Consider the following 15886-nt stretch of genomic DNA (forward strand, 5'->3'; position numbering starts at 1 on the left):
CACACACACACACACACACACACACACACCTCTGGAAGGAGAGCTGGAGTTCAGGTTAGTAAGCAATTACTTCCTCTTAGAGAATGGCAGAAAGCTGTGCATTTGGGAGGCCTGCGTCCTCCATACCGTGAGGGTCTCCTCAGGCCCGATGTGCCGTCAGCACATTTGGTGTTTTCTCTTCAGACCCCGTTTAGACTTGTCCCCCTGTCCTTTCAGCTCCTTCAGATGGAAGAAAGCATGGTGGGGGTGTCAGACCCGGAAGTGCCATGGTCCAGCCTGGGCTATTGCACGGCTGTTCTTTGTAGAGTCACTGGAACAAGTACAGCTCTTTGGTGTCTTTGGCAAGCATGTACCTGAGCTGCAGCTATTGGTGGGCCTCTGTGAGACCACATGAACCCCTTTCCCGGACAGTACCTGAAACCTGGGAAACTCCAGGAGGATTCTGTCTGCAGGAATGTGGGAGCCAGAGAGAAGTGTGGGAACAGCCTGCAGCCTGTCCCCTTTTCTTGACTCCAAGCCTTGCCTGTAAGCTGCTCCAGTCTGTCTGAATGCCTCTCTCCTCTCCACTGGACACCCTCTTTTTCTGTACTTTATCTCTAGCCAGACTGAGGACTGGGGATATTTGAATGAAGATGGAGAACTCGGCTTGGCTTACCAAGGCCTAAAGCAAGTTGCCAGGTCAAACACGCTCCCGTCTTGTATGTGCTCCATCTGTGTGCCTGCTCATGTCTGCGTTCCTTGTTTTGGCCTGAGCAACTGTGAGAGTATTGGGCACAGTTCACATGGGCTTCCGGCCAGCAATCCCTAGGGGTTGTCCAGTCATCATTTTTGTGTCTGGGCAGTGTAGATGACGTCAGCAGAAGCTGCTTGCCTGGGTCAAGATGGTGGCACTAGGTGGCCCAGTTGAACCTGCAAGACCACGTGGCCCAGCTCTTCACTCTGTAGGTGGAGAGAAGAGGCAGGGTTTCTATAGAAGCCACAAGAAGGAAACTCAGCTGTGGGCCTCCAGGGCCCATGATGCTGCTGACATGCTTCGTGCCACCCTTCTTAACCCTTCAGGGCTAGCCGAAGTCCTTGACCTCGTTTGCATGCTGGCTGTGGGCAGATGCAAGGCCCCTTGGTACATGCTATCAGCATGCAGCTGGTCCCAGCACTGACAGACGAGTGCTGGGGATTCGTCGTGCTGGCTGCCCCTCACAGCGCCCTTGTGAGCACAGCTTGGCAGGTTTAAGGGACTGGTTCAGTTCTGGTTAAGTAGACCATCTAACATTTGCTATCAACAGCAACACTGACCCCAGCCACCTTTAGCAGTCGGTGAACAGTTTAGCCAGGGACGTATGCAGAGCAAGGACTGCAGTGCCAAGGCCTGTCATACTTGCTGTGACTTTTAGAGAGCAGAAGCATGACTTGGTTCATTTGTTCTCAACACGAAATGGGGGGTGGGGGTCATCAATCAGGGCCAGGGAGGTGAATGAGTGCTAGGCCTGGCTCCCTCAGTGACTGGGGTGTACCCATACTTCAGCTATCACGTGGTCCTCTCCCTGACGCTGCTGGTGGTGAGATCATGGAGATTCCTACATGACAGTCCAGTGATGCATCCTTTGCTGGGCCCCATAACCTGAGCAGGGGGTGTGGTCGGGTTCCTCACTGTCAAATGGTGGACCAGAGCAGGCCCTGCCACACAGGGTCAGCAGATGGAAGAGGATCACCTCAGGTGAAGCTTTACGTATGTAGAAAGTACAGAAGCATTAGCTTTCTGTGGTGGTTATTCAACAAGGTCGGAGTCTCGCCAGTCAGAAGTTTGTTAGAGCAGGAATTGACGCGCCCATTTCCAGGGTGCTCCTCATGTCTGTCTTGAGACTGGTTGTGGTACAAGGAAGAATCAAGTGAATGCATTGGAAAATAGCACACAGGTCCATGCTTCAGGAGATCTTCCGGATGCTTGATGGGAATCTTACTCCTGGCATAGAGCCCTGAGCTGAATCCACTTGAGAGTAAGGCAGATGTGAGCAGGGGACACAGAGCAGGTCAGAAAGTGGTTCTGAGACAGCTCCCTAGAACCAAAAGGTCCACGCCCTCTTTCCTGTTAACTTTACCTCTTACACTGATGGAGTTCTAGTCTCTTGTAGCCAGTGCTGAATGGTGTCTGAATACTGTGTGCTATCGAAAATGCCAGTTTCATTACCCGAGTATCGTCTACCAGTCTCAGGTTACTGTTGTTTCCTGTGGTAGCAGGCCTGAGGTGGTAGGCAATCCTTCATCATCTCTTTCATTTGCATCCCTTTGCTGAGAAGCCCTCACACATGCCGGCCTGTACAACTGACTTGGCTGCCTAAAATGTGGCTGCTTCTGCCAACAAAGCAGATGTCCTCTTTCTCTCTTGCTCCCCCTTCTCTATGGTAGTTATCTCCCAAACCAGACGAACAGCAAAGGCATGGTGGCTGCCCACTCCTTGCCATCTGGACACCAGGAGATGGCCCTGGGCACTGCCCTGGGCAGAAACTTTACTACATCCCAGGGAAAGAGTGGGGTGAGCATGTCCTCAGAACCCACCAACCATGTCCCTTTTTGCTGAAGGTGGCCTAATAGATCAGAAAGCTACATCAGGTGACTGAAGTCCCAGGAGATGCCCCTGTTGCATCTGGCCATGCCAGGGTCAGATCCAAGCTGAAGTTCCTGCTAGAGCAGGCAGGCGCTGACCTTGAACCATGGGCCTCTTAGACAGAAATCTCTGCGCCTCCTCCCAAGCTTCTCCAAGCTTCCTCTGGATCTTTGTTTCTCATGGCATGTCCCCCCAAGTCGTCTTAGCCATTTAGACCAGAGGGAAAATTGTAAATGATTAGTAAATGAGGTAAAGTGGGGACAGTAAGGGTGGAAAGGAAAGGCAAACAATAGCTCTTCTCCTTCTAAAAAAAGAGAGGCATCTACTGAAGGGAGAATAAACTAATATAATGAGCTCTGTTTTTCAGTATTTTGTCTATACAAGGAAATTCTTACAAACTTTAGAGCAGATGTTGATGCCGCTATTTCAAGGACACTATGAGACATTTACCTGCGTTACTGGTATATTGTCATGGAGATGATCTCTCAATCCCAAACCAGTAGGCTGTGCCCATAGGGGGAAAAAAACAAGGGTGATAAAAGAAGCCTAAAGCCAAGGGTGCCTTTGGCCGTGGTTTCTGGCTCCTAAAGGCCTGTGCCCATCTGAGAGGATGGCAAGTTGGCTTGCTTGCCCGTCGGTACCCACCTCCCCGCTGCATCTTCCTTGCTGGGGCTGTATGATCGCTCCTGCTATGTGCTTGGCTGCTCCCCGCTGCGTTTGTCTGTGACCTCTCACCGTGGGTGCCCACCCCAGCCACATGGTGACCTGGCTGCTCTCTCTCTCGGGTGCAGGTTACTGGAGGCCCAGCTGCAGGCCCAGAGCCTGGAGCATGAGGAAGAGGTGGAGCGTCTCAAGGCTCAGGTGGAGGCCCTGAAAGAGGAGATGGACAAGCAGCAGCAGACCTTCTGCCAGACCCTGCTGCTCTCCCCAGAGGCCCAGGTGGAGTTTGGGGTCCAGCAGGAGATAACTCGGCTGACCAATGAGAACCTGGTAAGTGGCCATGCCTCGTGGGTTGTAGCTCTTGGGATCCTTTCTAGGTGGCATATGATCAGGAGCTGCCAGATGGGCAAGGCTCATGTCCTTAGCTCTGCAGTAGGAACAGAGACCTAGAAAACCCCTGTCTGTCGACGAGTGATAATTGAAACAAATGGCATAGGACTTGATGTATTAAAATGGCAATGTCTATGTCCAGGTCAGGGATTCTGGCAGATCCCAATGGGGACAGTTTGACTATGCTCCACATGGAGCTGGGAGATCTGCTGTAGCTTCATGCTGGTGTCTGGACTTGGGTCTTCCTCCATGAGGTCTCTCTCATGTGCCCTGTCCATTCTCTAGCCTAGCCTGAGAAGCTGTATGTGGTACTGGCTTCCAAGAAGAAGAAAGCAGGAGCCATAGGGCTCCTAAAGGCCTGTGCCCAGAACCAGCATGACATTACTTCTGCCCCATGCTAGTGACCAAGACAAATCTCACAGCTCAGCCGGATGTAGTCGGGATGTACTTGTCGTTTGATGGGAACAGAAATCATTGGTGGCTATCTTTGGTGGTCATGGCAGATGTTAGAAGGATGGGAGAGTGTGTCCCCTGGAGAACTTACAGGTCAGGAGGAAGACAAAATGAAGAGCATAAGGAAGACAGTGTTGATAAAAACATGGTTCTCCATGGAATTAGTAGCACAGATTACAGAAAAAGAAAAAATTCGAATAGAGGATTTATAGAGGAGAAGAATGGAAGTGGAGTTCACATGTCTTCTGGGGTGGGGTGCCTATGAGAGAACAGCAGGAAGTACCCAAGCCTGATTGGCAGGGCACACACTAGCAGGGCTTCCAGTCCATCCCAGCTGGGCCATCATTGCACCTGGGACCAGACAGCCTGGGTTCGGGTCAACCCCAAGAGGAGGTAAGGTACTGGATTCACATTCCTCCTCCCATAATATGCCTTCTTATCACTATAGACAATTGGTCTGATGCACAGAAATGTACATGTTGTTGGCAATAATATACATGTATGAAAACATCATCACGAAACCTATTTTGTATATATCTAAAAATCAAATAATAAGTTGTTGAGCCAGCTTCCAGTACGTGAAGGACATAACCTAGAAAATGCATTTGCAGGCCGATGACTCCTGGCGGGGGGGGGGGGGGGGGGGGGGGGGGGAGCACTGGACATGTGATATGGTGGGTGACCAGCTAGCTAAGAGAGCTATATAACATAGAGTTGCTGTACTCACTTGCAGCCCAGGAGAGTCAGTGGACAGCCCCCACCTTGAGCAGAGGAAAGACTGTATCATGGGCCCATCTGCCAGAGTAGTGAACCTTGGCATGTGAGTAGGAGCCTGAGGTTCTGGGTCTATGAAGACAAGGAGACTACAGTTTGCCACCTTGTAGTTTGGGAGACTTGTAGCACAGGGTCTGGAACTATGACCCAGAAGCAGAGCCAACATGCAGCACGTTCTAAGGACTATTTGTGTTTTATGTCCCCATTGTCAGCAAATATCCATGCCAGCTTTGTGCTGGCAGATGAGTCATGGGCACTGGGCAAGGAGGAGGACACGTGTATACAGCTGACCACAACACAGCATGCTGGGAACCTTAAGAGCTAAACATCCAGGAATTTAGGGCAGTTCCGGCTGAAGAGGTCAGAGAGGCTTGTGGGTGGTGGGGTAAGGATGTAATTGTCCCGGTCGCATCTCCTCTAGAGATGTCTGCAGACACAGTCAACCTTCGATGCCAAGACTTCTCTCGGGTTAATTCGGTCCTGTAGTCACCATCACTGTGGCCTTTGTGGCTTTGGGCCTCAAAAGCAGCTCCAGGAGTTTGCCAGCTTTAGTATTGCCTTTAATTCATCCTGAGTTGCGCTGAGCTCAGGCTTTGGAGATTCCCAGGGGGGTCCAGGGTGGGGAGCACAGCTTTACGTGATTCTGCTTAGCACATTAAGGAGAAGGCCCCTGGCCTTTTAAACGAAGGCTGTTAACCTGAAGAGCTGGCAGACAGGATGCAGCACTGTGGGTCGCAGTCAGCATCTGCACGAGCAATTCGAGTGGAGAGATGCCTTTCCCAGGCTCCTTTGCGGAGGCTGGCTGTGGAGCCTGTGCCTCGAAACAGAAGAGTGGCTGCAGCCTGACTGTTGGACTTTACCCTTCCTTGTTGAGGCGCCTGGTGTTTTATCTGCACACAGGTGTCAGGGTATTTGTTGATTATCCCCCCGAGTTTTGTGGAAGTTTGTGAAGAACGATTATGGGGAGACCCAAGCGCATTTTCGTCTTCCGGACTCAGTAACATTGCATTTCATGGGAATCAGCTGGCAGTTGCAATACCACAGCCTTGACTGGGTCTGCAACATTCCTCATTCGGTGGATTGGCTTAGTCGATAGGATGGGTGCCTGAGGGTGAGATGGGGCCATCATAAACCCCAGGGCTCACAGGTGTGGTGGTTGGAATAAGAAATGGCCCCCACAGACTCACAGATTTGAATGCTTAGTCACCAGGGAATGGCAGTGCTTGAAAAGATTAAAAGGATTCGAAGGCGCAGCCTTGTTGGATTGTGTCCCTGGGGGTGGGCTTCGAGGTTTCAAAGCCCATGCCAAGCCCAGAGTCTCTCTCTCATGCCGTGGATCAGGATGTAGCTCTCAGCTACTGCTCAAGCACCTGCCTGTGTGCTGTCGTGCTCCCTGCCTAGATGATAATGGGCTAAGACTGAAACTGTAAGCCAGCCTCCAATTAGATGTTTTCTTTTAGCAGAGATGCCGTGGTCATGGTGTCTCTTCACAGCAATAGAACACTGACTAAAACAGGAGACCTTATTTGTCCCCTAAGAATCTTGACTAAAGTGATTCAAGACACTTAAGTCCTTTGTATCAACCGGCTTCCTGCAGTCTCTGACCTGTTCTCCCCCATCCCTTCCCCCCAATCCTTCTCTCCCTCCCTCCTCCTTTTCTTCCTCTCCCTCCCCAGCTGTGCGTGCTATCACCCCTGTCCTTTGGACTACGTGAACATTTAGATGTCCCTCATCTGAGAAGGGTTTTTTGTGGTTTGTGTTATCTATTTATTATTCATTTATTCGTGGGGAATCCTGCCACGCGAGTGCGTGGCCATTAGAGGAAAGCTCACGGGAGTCAGTTCTCTCCACCGAGTAGGTTCTGAGGGCAGAGCAGGCTTGGTAGCAGTACCAGTGCCTGCTGAGCCGTCTGACCAGCCCCTCCCCTTTTCAGTGAAGATAAAGTCCCTCCAAACACCTACAGTTAGAATTGTCCGCAAAGCCCATAGCACTGGTATTCATCTTGTAGCTCACTCTCTTCTGCAGGCCTACCTTAAAGCCCTCTCCATCCTCTGGCCCCCCCACAGGCACCTGCACTCCCACTCACAGGGGCAAACACAGCGTATACACACACACACACACACACACACACACACACACACACACACACACACACACAATAAATCCTTGGACTCCAAGGCAAAGGTTCCCTCTTGGTGGTGGAGCACCAGCAATGGAGTACTTGCCTAGCACGTTTCCCTGGCCCTGGGTTCTGTACCCTGTAATACGCACAGGGCCGGAGTGTGAGAATGTACACACACCCCAGAGGTTTCAGAGGCCCCGGATGAACTGCTTGCTTCCCCTCTCTCCGTCACTCTGGTTACCTAGGCTTGGCTCTAACGGTGAAAGCAGGGCTCCTTCCCTCTCTCACTTTCTCAAAGAGCCACCGCCCAGCCAGCGTGGTGGGGATGATAATGATCGCAAAGTCCTTCCCTGGGCAGCTTACTGTTCTAGGTCCCAGTGGGCTGACTTGCTTCCAGGGGCAACAGTTGCTAGCGACTGAGGCCACAGCCCCTGTCCTGTTTGGCTTCCCATCCCAGAAGCCCGTTTGGCTTGCTGACCCTACATGACCACACCTCCACCCCGAGTGCTGCCCGCTGCTCCCCTGGACACCTGGGCTTGGTGTCCTCTGGGGAGGCTTGACTTAGGGAGCCCTAGGATTCCACAAGGCGCCAGAGTGCCCCAATGGGAGGAATTCGCCCTGGGAGGAGTTCACCCTGTTGTTGCTGGTAGAATGAACTCTGACTCATCGTCCTTCCTGGATTCTGAGCAGGTGCTGGGCCTGTGAGAGGCCGCCCTTCTGCCCTTACCTGAGTGGGGCTCCTTAGCCTCCTTGGGCCCCTGTGTTCCTGGCAAGGGTTTCCCCTTTCCTTCAGTGTGAGGCCCACATCTCACACTGCTGCTCCCTTGTGCTTTCAGGATTTTAAAGAATTGGTAGAAAAGCTGGAGAAGAATGAGAGGAAGCTGAAAAAGCAGCTGAAGATTTACATGAAGAAGGTCCAGGACTTAGAAGGTACTGTGCCTGGGTGTGCCTGAGTATAGGGACCTGGGGCAGAGCTGACTTGGCCAGCCTGTGGGACTTCATCAGTTTTCTGGTGGCTGTGCCTGCTCCAGCCCTGTCCTGGAGGGATTCGGCTTCCCGGAAGCTCCCATCTCAGCAGGGAGGGAGACCTGCTTGAGCAGGTGTGAGCCGGGTTCTGCAGGCTGGAAGAGTGAGACACACAGGTTCACAGTGGTGCCTGCCCTTGGAGGCTTTCTGGTGTGAAAGAACACCATGACCCGAAGACCTGGGGCCCTCAGCCCGGGCCGCGGGGTGCCACAATTAAACTCTCAATTTGGAGTCTAGCCCAGAGGGAGGGGCAGACAGAAGGCTAAATCACTCTCCTAAAGCCATGGGCATGTTCTTTCCTGGAACGCTAACTGTTGTGCTCTCTAAACATGTCCCACCCTGCTTGTAGCCCTCTGGCCCCTTGTGCCACAGATGACTCTCTTCTTCCTCAGCTCAAGAGCCACCACCCTAGGCCTGGAATCATGCCCTGTGCTATCCTGAGGCCACAGCCTTCTGGGCACACCACTGATCACCGAGTGTATAGCCGTTGCTTCTGTAGCGTGAGGGGCATCTCTGCCCGCCCACACCAGGCAGCTTGTGACCTTTTCTCAGCTGACGGTCTCCCTGCATGTGCCCTGTGCACCTCCGTCATCTGCAGGGTTCTTATCTTTGGATCCTTGCGTAGTCATTTTCCAAGTCTCTCGGCTTCCAACCTCTCCATGCTGCTAGGTCCGGAAGACCTATCAACCTTAAGACCTATCTTAACCTTCCTCCATGCTTCAGGCTGTGTGTGTGCCCTGACTACCCTGGGACCAACCTTTGTCCTCTGTTCCCAGGTGACTCAGTAGCTTCCCAGGGCCTCCGCTCAGAGCACTGTCGGCCCTCTCCCCATAGCCAGCAGAGTAAAATCCCAACTCTTACCTTGTGCTCCTCTGTATGTGTACATATATGCATATGCACATACACAGAGCATCCCTCCAGCTGGTTACAAATTTCCACCAGGATCACCTGCCCAGCTCTTTTCCCATTCATCTAGGGCAGTGGTTCTCAACCTGTAGGTCACAAACCCTTTGGGAGTCATATGACCCTTTCACAGGGGTCACCTAAGACCATCAGAAAATACAGATATTTACATTACGATTCATAACAGGAGCAAAATTACAGTTATGAAGCAGACACGGAAGTATTTTACGATTGGGAAGGTAGAGAACACAGCGTTAGGAAGGTAGAGAATCATTGCTCTAGGGGATGTTTTGATGGACCAGCCCTGTCCTTGCCTGCTTTCTTCCTTCCTGCTTGGCTTTCTCGGTGTTCCACCTCCACCAACACCCATGGCGCACACTCCTGGCCTGGCACCTGGCCGAGCTGCATTGTCAAGTGTTTTTCTGTGCAAACACACGAATGCACCTCCTCAGCCAGACTGGTGGGGGCAAAACTGGGGGCTTCATATCTGTCCTGTGCTGGTGACAGCACCCTCACACTGTTGGTACCCAGGTGTGCCATGCATAAATATTTGGCATCTACTACCCTCCCCTGGGCTGGGGGAAAGGTCTGCATGAAGTTTAACAAGTCCTCGATACCCCCGATGGGTACCACTAAGATGCCTCCCAGGCAGTTGTGCCTACATGGGCTCACACTACACTTAGAGGGCAGCTACAGTGTTTCTGCCCCCCTGGCGCCACCTGCTCCCCTGGCCAGCCCACAACTGTTCCACCATAGTGTCCTGAGGGCCAGTGCAGTGCTGTGGTCCGCACAGGAAACTGTGTGGAACAGGGCGCTGCCTGGCTCTCCTCCCAGACTCGGGGACCTTCCTTACAGCTTGGTAGGAGGAGAGAAGCGCTTGCCAGCGGGGCAGGCTGAACGTGGCTGCCACTACTTCTCACATTTTCTCTGGTCCCAAACCCTACCCATTTATTTCCCTTGCAGAGATTTCCCTCCTCTCGTCCACAGTGGACCAGAGCACAAGGGCTGAAGTCCTTGACCCACAGACAGAGAGGGTTCAGGCTGCAGGAACAGGCTCATAGAGCATGGGTGCTCCGGTACCCTGAGCATGATCCCCAAGCCCGGACACCCCTCCTGCAGGCACTCGGCTGCATGTTCTCACCATGTTTCTGTTCTCTCTCTCCCACTCAGCTGCCCAGGCATTGGCCCAGAGTGACAGGAGGCACCATGAACTCACAAGACAGGTCACAGTCCAGCGCAAAGAGAAAGACTTCCAAGGCATGCTGGAGTACCACAAAGAGGACGAGGCCCTCCTCATCCGGAACCTGGTGACAGGTCAGGATCTGCAGTGGCATGCCGCCTGCCAGCCCTCCTTCCTCTCCCATCTCTATTCACCCCCCCCCAACCCTCCCATCTCCCCCGCGGATCTTCTTAACCCCCTCCTCCACCTCATGGCCGCCATCTACAGCTGTGCTGTGCTTCCCTGATGCTTTTCCAAAACCCCACCCCTGTAGCCTTGCATCAGCGCAGGGAAGAGAGGCCCCTGTTCTGCCAGGGGCTGCGTGGCTCCTGCCCACCCACGCTTCTCTGCGGTGGCTGCTGCAACCCTTCTTTCTCGGGGGAAGTTCAGGGTGGGCCATGTGCATCGGCAATAGCAGGACACGCCGTGCAAGCGTGTCAGCACCTGTGCCCAATGCCACACCCTCCCTGATTGTTCAATACTCCCAGCATCTATATCCGTGGGCACCATACAAGTCCTGACCTCATCTTGGAGAATGCTGAAATCATTCTAATAACTGTCTCAGGTCACACAGGGGATAAACCGTGGGTCAGGGATTCGAACGCCTTCTATTTACAGTTTGATAGTACTGTGCAATCCAGCATGGGTGAGTGTGGCCTCTGGAATCGGACAGCCTGTGTGTAAGCTAGCCATGTAGTTGACGACCAGTGTTCTCATGTGTGACATGAGAAGGTGATAAAAAAAAAAAAACCCTCTAACACTGGGCTGGAGAGATAGCTTAGCAGTTAAGAGCACTGGCTGCTCTTCCAGAGGACCTGGATCCAATTCCCAGCACCCACATGGCAACTCCCAGCTGTCTGTACTCCTGTTCCCGGGGATCCAACACCTTCACACTAACACTGTAACACCAAAGTTGTGAGAAGCAGGGTGAGTGATAGACGCTCAGTATGTGGCCTAGCAGCTCAGGCAGCTCCAGGAAAGGCAAACTCCACCCAGCTTGGTCCTCGGGACTAGAACACCTGCTACCCACTTTCCAGCCCCCACAACTCTGGAAAGGGAAGTATTTTCCCTGTTAAGTTAGAGGGGAGCCACCAGCCCATGGGATCACTCTCCAAGGATGCTCAGTTGGGGGTGGGGTCTGAGTCATGTTTACAGGTTGTTGAGGTTTGTGTCAAGATAGTTCTCTGTGGCCAGTAGTGGATGCCACCTTCAGGAATGGATACAGGACTCCTGGGGACCCTGGTCCCCTTCCTCTCCTGTCTCAACCTCGTCTGCCTTCAACAGCGCCCCCCCCCCCCTTTATGCTCTGTCCAGCCCAGCCCGGCAGCTTCCTGCAGAGCCAGCGGGGGAAACCATAGAGAAAAGAGTCCTGTTGGGCAAAAGGAAGATTCTTTAGTAGTCTAATACCACTGCCTCTTCTCCATGGTGCTATAGTGTCCCCATCTGTCAAATGGTTGGTGGGACTGACCCCACACACACACATACACACACACACACACACACACACACACACACATACACACACACACACACACACACACACACACACACACACACACACACACACACACCAGCATGTGGAGTGGAGCCAGGGAGGAAGCTGGGCGCAATGCAGGGCTTTCTCACACAAGGAGTCAGAGCTGGAGGTAAACATTACCTAGAGGAAGTCACTCCAGGGCAGAGAGCTCTCTGCCGACCGAGTACTGCACCTAGGCCAAGAGCACAGGAGAAACAGAACATGAGTTCCGTGTGACTGCCCTGCGGACGTTTGATTTGGGCATTTATAATAGCTTGCTGGTGTCTATCATGCTCCAGTGACTCTTTGGTAAATATAAAACACAAAGTTGACAACATCAGAGCTAACTGAACAAGTAAACAGGACTCTAAATGTAATGACTTAATTAAGCGTAAGTCAAGGGCCCCTTCCTGCTCTTATGCTTAGATGGCTCTAGGCAATCACCTCCTACCTAGATACCAAGGAAGAGTACATCATCGTCTGCCTTTCGGTGACACCCATATACAGAGATGGACCACTTTATAGGGAACCCGTCCCTGGCTAGTTGCTTCAGAGAGGAGAAGAAAGTAGAGTTGTAATCCCCATCCTATGAGATGCTAACATCTGCCTAAGAAACAGAAGTGAGCCTGTTCTACCACAAGGCAAGGCAAGCTGCTTAAAATCTGCACATAGGGAAGGCTTGAAGTAAGATGTTAGAGATTGGGAGTGGGCCTATTGAACAGCATTTTTTTTCCTGGATTAATACTGCTGGCATTCTAATTAGAGTGAAGAGCCAATCTATAGCCTAGAATCTAGAATATGCCAGAATGTTAACCATGTATCCAGCGTGTTATGGCCTGTAATTAACACTAACTAGAAGGATGTTATTTGAAAGAATGAAGTAATCTGTCTATCAGGTGAAGATACCTGCAGCCCAGCCTGACCCCAACTCTCATTGGCCTTGGCAGATAACTTAAGGATCCTGCTGGTCCAGGTAGAGGGTGAGGGACCTCCCCATTTGTGAGTTCCAAGCCCAGAAGGCATTTGGGGTTTGGGTTGGGTTGGGTAATGAGACTGAAGGCTGAGAGCTGGGATACAGACAGAGCCACAGTGAGGTGCTGGGGCCCTTTCTCACCCATCATCTTAACCTGGCACCAGACCCTTCTTCCATTCCAAACGCCCTGGTTTCTTGCCATTATTCATTGCTTTGAACCTGGCTTCTTAGCCCCTCAGGATACTAGAGTCCATCTGACAGCTTCCCAGAGGCCTTAGGAGGGAGGGCCAGGGAGCTTGAGTATCAGTATGGACTTCGTAGAGTCACAGTCCAAGGCAGGGAAAAGGGGAGATGAGAGTAGCTGGACAAAGGGACATGTTGAGCAGAGTGGCAGCGGACTGCTGGACCAGTTCAGCTTTGAGACATCAGGGCAAGTGCTGCCAGGAAATCGTTCCAGACTGGCAGCTCCACTGTTAAGTTTGACCTCTGTGGCTACAATAACACCATGACCATTCCACTTACAGTCTATCATAAAAAGAACTCAAGGCAGAAATCTGGAAACAGGAGCTGATGCAGAGGCCATGGAGGGGTCCTGCTTACTGACTTGCTCCCCGTGGCTTACTCAGCCTGCTTTCTTACACCATCCAGGACCACCTGCCCAAGGGTGGCACCACCTCCAGTCTGATGGACCCTCCCACATCAATCACTAATCAAGAAAATGCCCTGCAGGCTCACCTACAGGCCACTCCGATGGAGGCATTTTCTCAATTTCCCACTTGTATAAGGTGACAAAAAACTGAACAGCATACCCGTGCACCAGAGGTTGTTCCAGCCTTCTCAGCCCTTGGCCAACTGGCTCTCATTGGGAACATGATTTGCTATATGATATGATATTGCTAAATTCTCCTGATACTAACCTTCAGTATTGAAGAACCCACTGTGCCTAGTCAGAAGCTCAGGTGCCAAGAAGTGGAGTTCTCACCTCATTGCATGAGCCCCCTACAGCCTGCCTCTAGCTGTAAGCCCCTTCCTGAGTTTATAACTTGTGGCCCTTTCCTCCATGAGTAGAGAAGTCATTGAGGGCCTGTTTATTTTACTGCTATAATGCAAACACCTAGGAATGTAATATGTTCTTCTGCTTTGTTTTATGACAAGCTTTCTCTTTGTAGCCCTGACTGACCTGAAACTCTCTATGTAGACCAGGCTGACTCAGATTCAAGGGCTCCCCCTGCCTCAGCCTCCTGAGTGCTGGAATTAAAGGTGTGAGTCAGTACATCCGGCCAGGCCATACTTCTGTTTTTTTGACCAGTGTCTCCAACTGGCTGAGTGTGCACGTTAGTTACCTTGTTGCTGTGACCCAGAGCAACTCAGAAAAGAGTTTGGCTTACAGTTCTGGAGCGATAGAGGCCATAAAGGCAAAGGAAAGGCATAGCAGCCAGCACCCCAACAGGAAGCTGGCTGATCACATTTCATCTGCACGCAGGAAGCAGAGAGAGCAAGCAGGAAGTAGGGCAAGGCTATAACCCCTCAAGGATGCACTTCCTCCAGCAAGGTTCAATCTACTAAAGGTTCCATAATGCCCCCCCAACAGCACCAGCAGCTGAGGACTAGGTGTTCAGATACATGAGCCTATAATAGTCTCAGACTACCACAGTCTATCTTATTCCTCTTCCAGTGCCTGTGAGCAGTGGATTCCTGGGTGAGTTACAGGGAAATAATGCAAGTACTTCTCTTTGAGGCAAGGGTTCTGACATGCAGGGTGTTAGCCCAGTTAGATCTAACTCCCCTGTTGTTGCTGTTAGACCTGAAGCCCCAGATGCTGTCGGGTACCGTGCCCTGCCTGCCTGCATACATCCTCTACATGTGCATCAGGCATGCAGATTACACCAACGACGACCTCAAGGTACACTCGCTGCTGAGTTCCACCATCAACGGCATTAAGAAAGTCCTCAAGGTAGGTAACGAGCCTGTGTAGACAGCTGAGGTTCCCGGCGGCCGGAGCAAAGCGAGCGCCTCCGTCGCTTCTCTGGATCTGTGTTCAGCCAGTGAACCAGTTACATTACCTGGGATGCCTAGCAGTTCTCAGAGCAGGCTCAAGACTGCAGCTGCCAGGAGGCCCAGGACTCCAGTGTGGGCCTCCCACAACCGCTGAACCTGTCTGTACAGGAAAACCTGGCTGCCCGCTAGCACAGATGTTAGGGAGGTGGATGGTCTCTGAACCACGTTCAGGAAGCCATACTCTCTCTCACCTTTCCAAGGGGCTGGGACACACCATCAAGGTTGGTTGCAGAGAGACAGCAGCTGCCATTCATCATTTTACTAGGTGAGGTAGCCTGGACCAGAACAGGACTGCTCTGGAGGGTGAGAGTGGGGTGTTAACAGCTCAAGAATGTCACCTTGAGACACCAGACAAATGTGGCAGCTGTTTAGTGGTGAGGCGTGTTCTCAAAGGAGCTGGGGTCAGGTGGCAGGAGGGAGATTTTAGAGACAGACGTCTCAGTGATAGTCCTATATCATAGACTGTCTCCTGATTCCAAAGAGTCCAGCCATCCTCAAGAGCACCATGGCCAGCACCTTTTCCGGTCTAGTGAACCTGTGATCATGATTTGAGAGCAAGCTAGCCCTCAGCTTCTGGCTGCATGCCCTTGGCAGCTGCCTCGCCTTCTCTGGCTCTGGCTCCAGGCAGTGTTAATCTACTAATTGCCCTGAAGTGTATCATGCATGCCTAGGCTGGTCACTCTCAAATCTGTGTCTCTAGCCTTGACCTCTTTTATAAGCTCCAGCAGGAGTCTAAGGCAGCCGAGGACTGCAAACATCACTTCCTTAGAGAGACCTTCTACAGCTCTGAGCTAGATTAGCCCCCTCTAGCCCATAGCTTGTGTGGTCAGCCTTGTTCTGTTGTCGTAGCTCATAGTCCTTGCACTTAAATAACGGGGGTGTGTTACAGGATGGGCTCTGAGAAGTCCGTGGGTGTAATGCACAACCTGGACAGATCGAGTTGTATATGGGTTGCTAAGCAGCCTTGCTCACTTAGTTTATTGCCACTGAGCATCCGACTTCTAGGTCAGTGGGATACTAGTGTATTTCAGTGCTGTGCTTCCTAGCACGCCTTGTGTTGGGCAGCTGGTAGGTCAGAATCCGAGTTGGCCAGAGCAAGGTTTAGACTAGACTAGAGCCCGGGGCTGCTGGGCCTAAGCTTCACTTGTGCCACTCAGTTCCACATTCTTCAGCTCTGGGAGACGGCCTGT

At 52.0% G+C, this 15886-nt stretch overlaps 1 protein-coding gene across 6 annotated transcripts in view; it reads left to right on the forward strand.

Moving 5' to 3' along the window:
- The window catches only part of Myo5b (myosin VB), a 309643-nt gene that overhangs the window by 282300 nt on the left and 11457 nt on the right, over window positions 1–15886 (forward strand). For 3 of the 6 annotated variants that reach the window (XM_015992657.3, XM_076555509.1, XM_076555511.1), the window contains 5 exons: window positions 601–678; window positions 3394–3592; window positions 7838–7931; window positions 10101–10244; window positions 14441–14592. In XM_015992657.3, the coding sequence (XP_015848143.2) occupies window positions 601–678; window positions 3394–3592; window positions 7838–7931; window positions 10101–10244; window positions 14441–14592 (667 nt within the window). The remainder of the gene's footprint in view (window positions 1–600; window positions 679–3393; window positions 3593–7837; window positions 7932–10100; window positions 10245–14440; window positions 14593–15886) is intronic. The other 3 variants (XM_076555510.1, XM_042264356.2, XM_042264355.2) reach the window with 1 other exon arrangement.

The sequence above is a fragment of the Peromyscus maniculatus genome, chromosome 19 (assembly GCF_049852395.1).
Source record: "Peromyscus maniculatus bairdii isolate BWxNUB_F1_BW_parent chromosome 19, HU_Pman_BW_mat_3.1, whole genome shotgun sequence".
NCBI lineage: Eukaryota > Metazoa > Chordata > Mammalia > Rodentia > Cricetidae > Peromyscus > Peromyscus maniculatus.